General features: G+C 42.0%; 1 protein-coding gene across 1 annotated transcript; it reads left to right on the top strand.

Moving 5' to 3' along the window:
- Window positions 1–122: 122 nt before the first annotated feature.
- On the top strand, window positions 123–1,032 carry LOC119429699 (dnaJ homolog subfamily B member 9; the record flags this gene model as incomplete). The annotated part of the gene is given in 1 exon segment (XM_037697275.1): window positions 123–1,032. A coding segment is annotated over 1 exon segment (436 nt), but the record flags the coding sequence as incomplete, so codon positions are not given.
- Between the last annotated feature and the right edge of the window lie 249 nt (window positions 1,033–1,281).

Here is a 1,281-nt window from a genome sequence, read left to right as displayed (position 1 = left end):
AACTTCTTGTGAATCCAAAACACGCAGAGCTGAGTTCCCCACATTGCTGTAGTCAAACTTTTAAGCCTCTCGCTTCTTCTAACTTCTGCGTTATTTGAAATCCATGTTTTATTGTCGCTCGCAGCTTATGAAGTTCTGTCGGATGTGACCAAGAGAAGAGAGTACGACCAGTTTGGTGAAACCACATACTTCACCGGAGAGACGCAAGGCAGTCAGAGATCAGACTCCCACCAACCTTTCAGCTTCAACTTCGACGACATGTTTAAGGACTTTAACATCTACAGCCAGAACAGACACGCCCGTCACAGGAGACACTTTGAAGAACAGTCCAGGTCCAACAAGGAGTCCCACAGCAGACACAAGAGACACGTCCCGGGTGGATTTGGAGCGGGTGTTTTTGATGACGTGTTTGAAGACATGGAGAGAATGTTTACTTTCGACAAACATCCCAAACAGACTGAAAGCAGGTTTAACGGAGCACCAAAGCAACACTGTAGAACGGTGACGCAGCGCAGAGGGAATATGGTGACCACATACACAGACTGCACTGCAGCTTGAGGAGAACACATCCTGTGGGACAGACGGCGGGACACAAAGCCTGCTGGTTACAAGGCTGCGAAATGTTGAACTGCCGTTCAGATTGTACGTTGATCTGCTCTGAATCTGAATTTTTTTTATTGTTGTCACACATTCCTGAGTGTATTTGTACGTAAATGTAGACGTTTTTGTATATTTTTTGTAGGGGAGTGTTTTTTTGAATGTCACTCAAGCACCTTTTGTCAGTAATGAAATTTGAAAACATTAATTTCATTCCTGAAAACTAAATATGTTCCTCAATATGACAAATACACATCAGACTACTACGCTTTGGGGGACGGTTTATAGTTTTCTTGTATAAACTGTGATTTTTGTTTATACAGTAGTCCCTTCGGTACTTAGCGGTTCATTTATCGTGGATTCGCTATATCGCGTTTTTTCAAAGTAAGATTGGACCAGACACAATTGGCTGATTGATGGATGAGCTATGGGTTGTTTATTTAAAATAAAATATTTTAAATGATTTTGCACCATGTGTGCAGCCCACAAGTGCAGGGGGAAGCTCCCTTCTGCAGCTGATCAGCTGATCTTCTCTGCCATGCACACTTCTGCTGCAGCTTTATGAAGAGTTAACCCTTTGATGTCCAGATGCACCGATCGACTTTTGTCTTCCAACTTAAAATTCAAAGTATGTCACATCGTAAAATCATCATAATCACAAAATAAAGTGTTAAAAGTTATTCT

This window comes from Nematolebias whitei, unplaced genomic scaffold, assembly GCF_014905685.2.
Source record: "Nematolebias whitei isolate Nwh7 unplaced genomic scaffold, NemWhi1 Nwh_scaf_5793, whole genome shotgun sequence".
Classification (NCBI taxonomy): domain Eukaryota; kingdom Metazoa; phylum Chordata; class Actinopteri; order Cyprinodontiformes; family Rivulidae; genus Nematolebias; species Nematolebias whitei.
The sequence above is the reverse complement of the archived record's forward strand: the minus strand, read 5'-3'. Positions and strand labels throughout refer to the sequence as shown.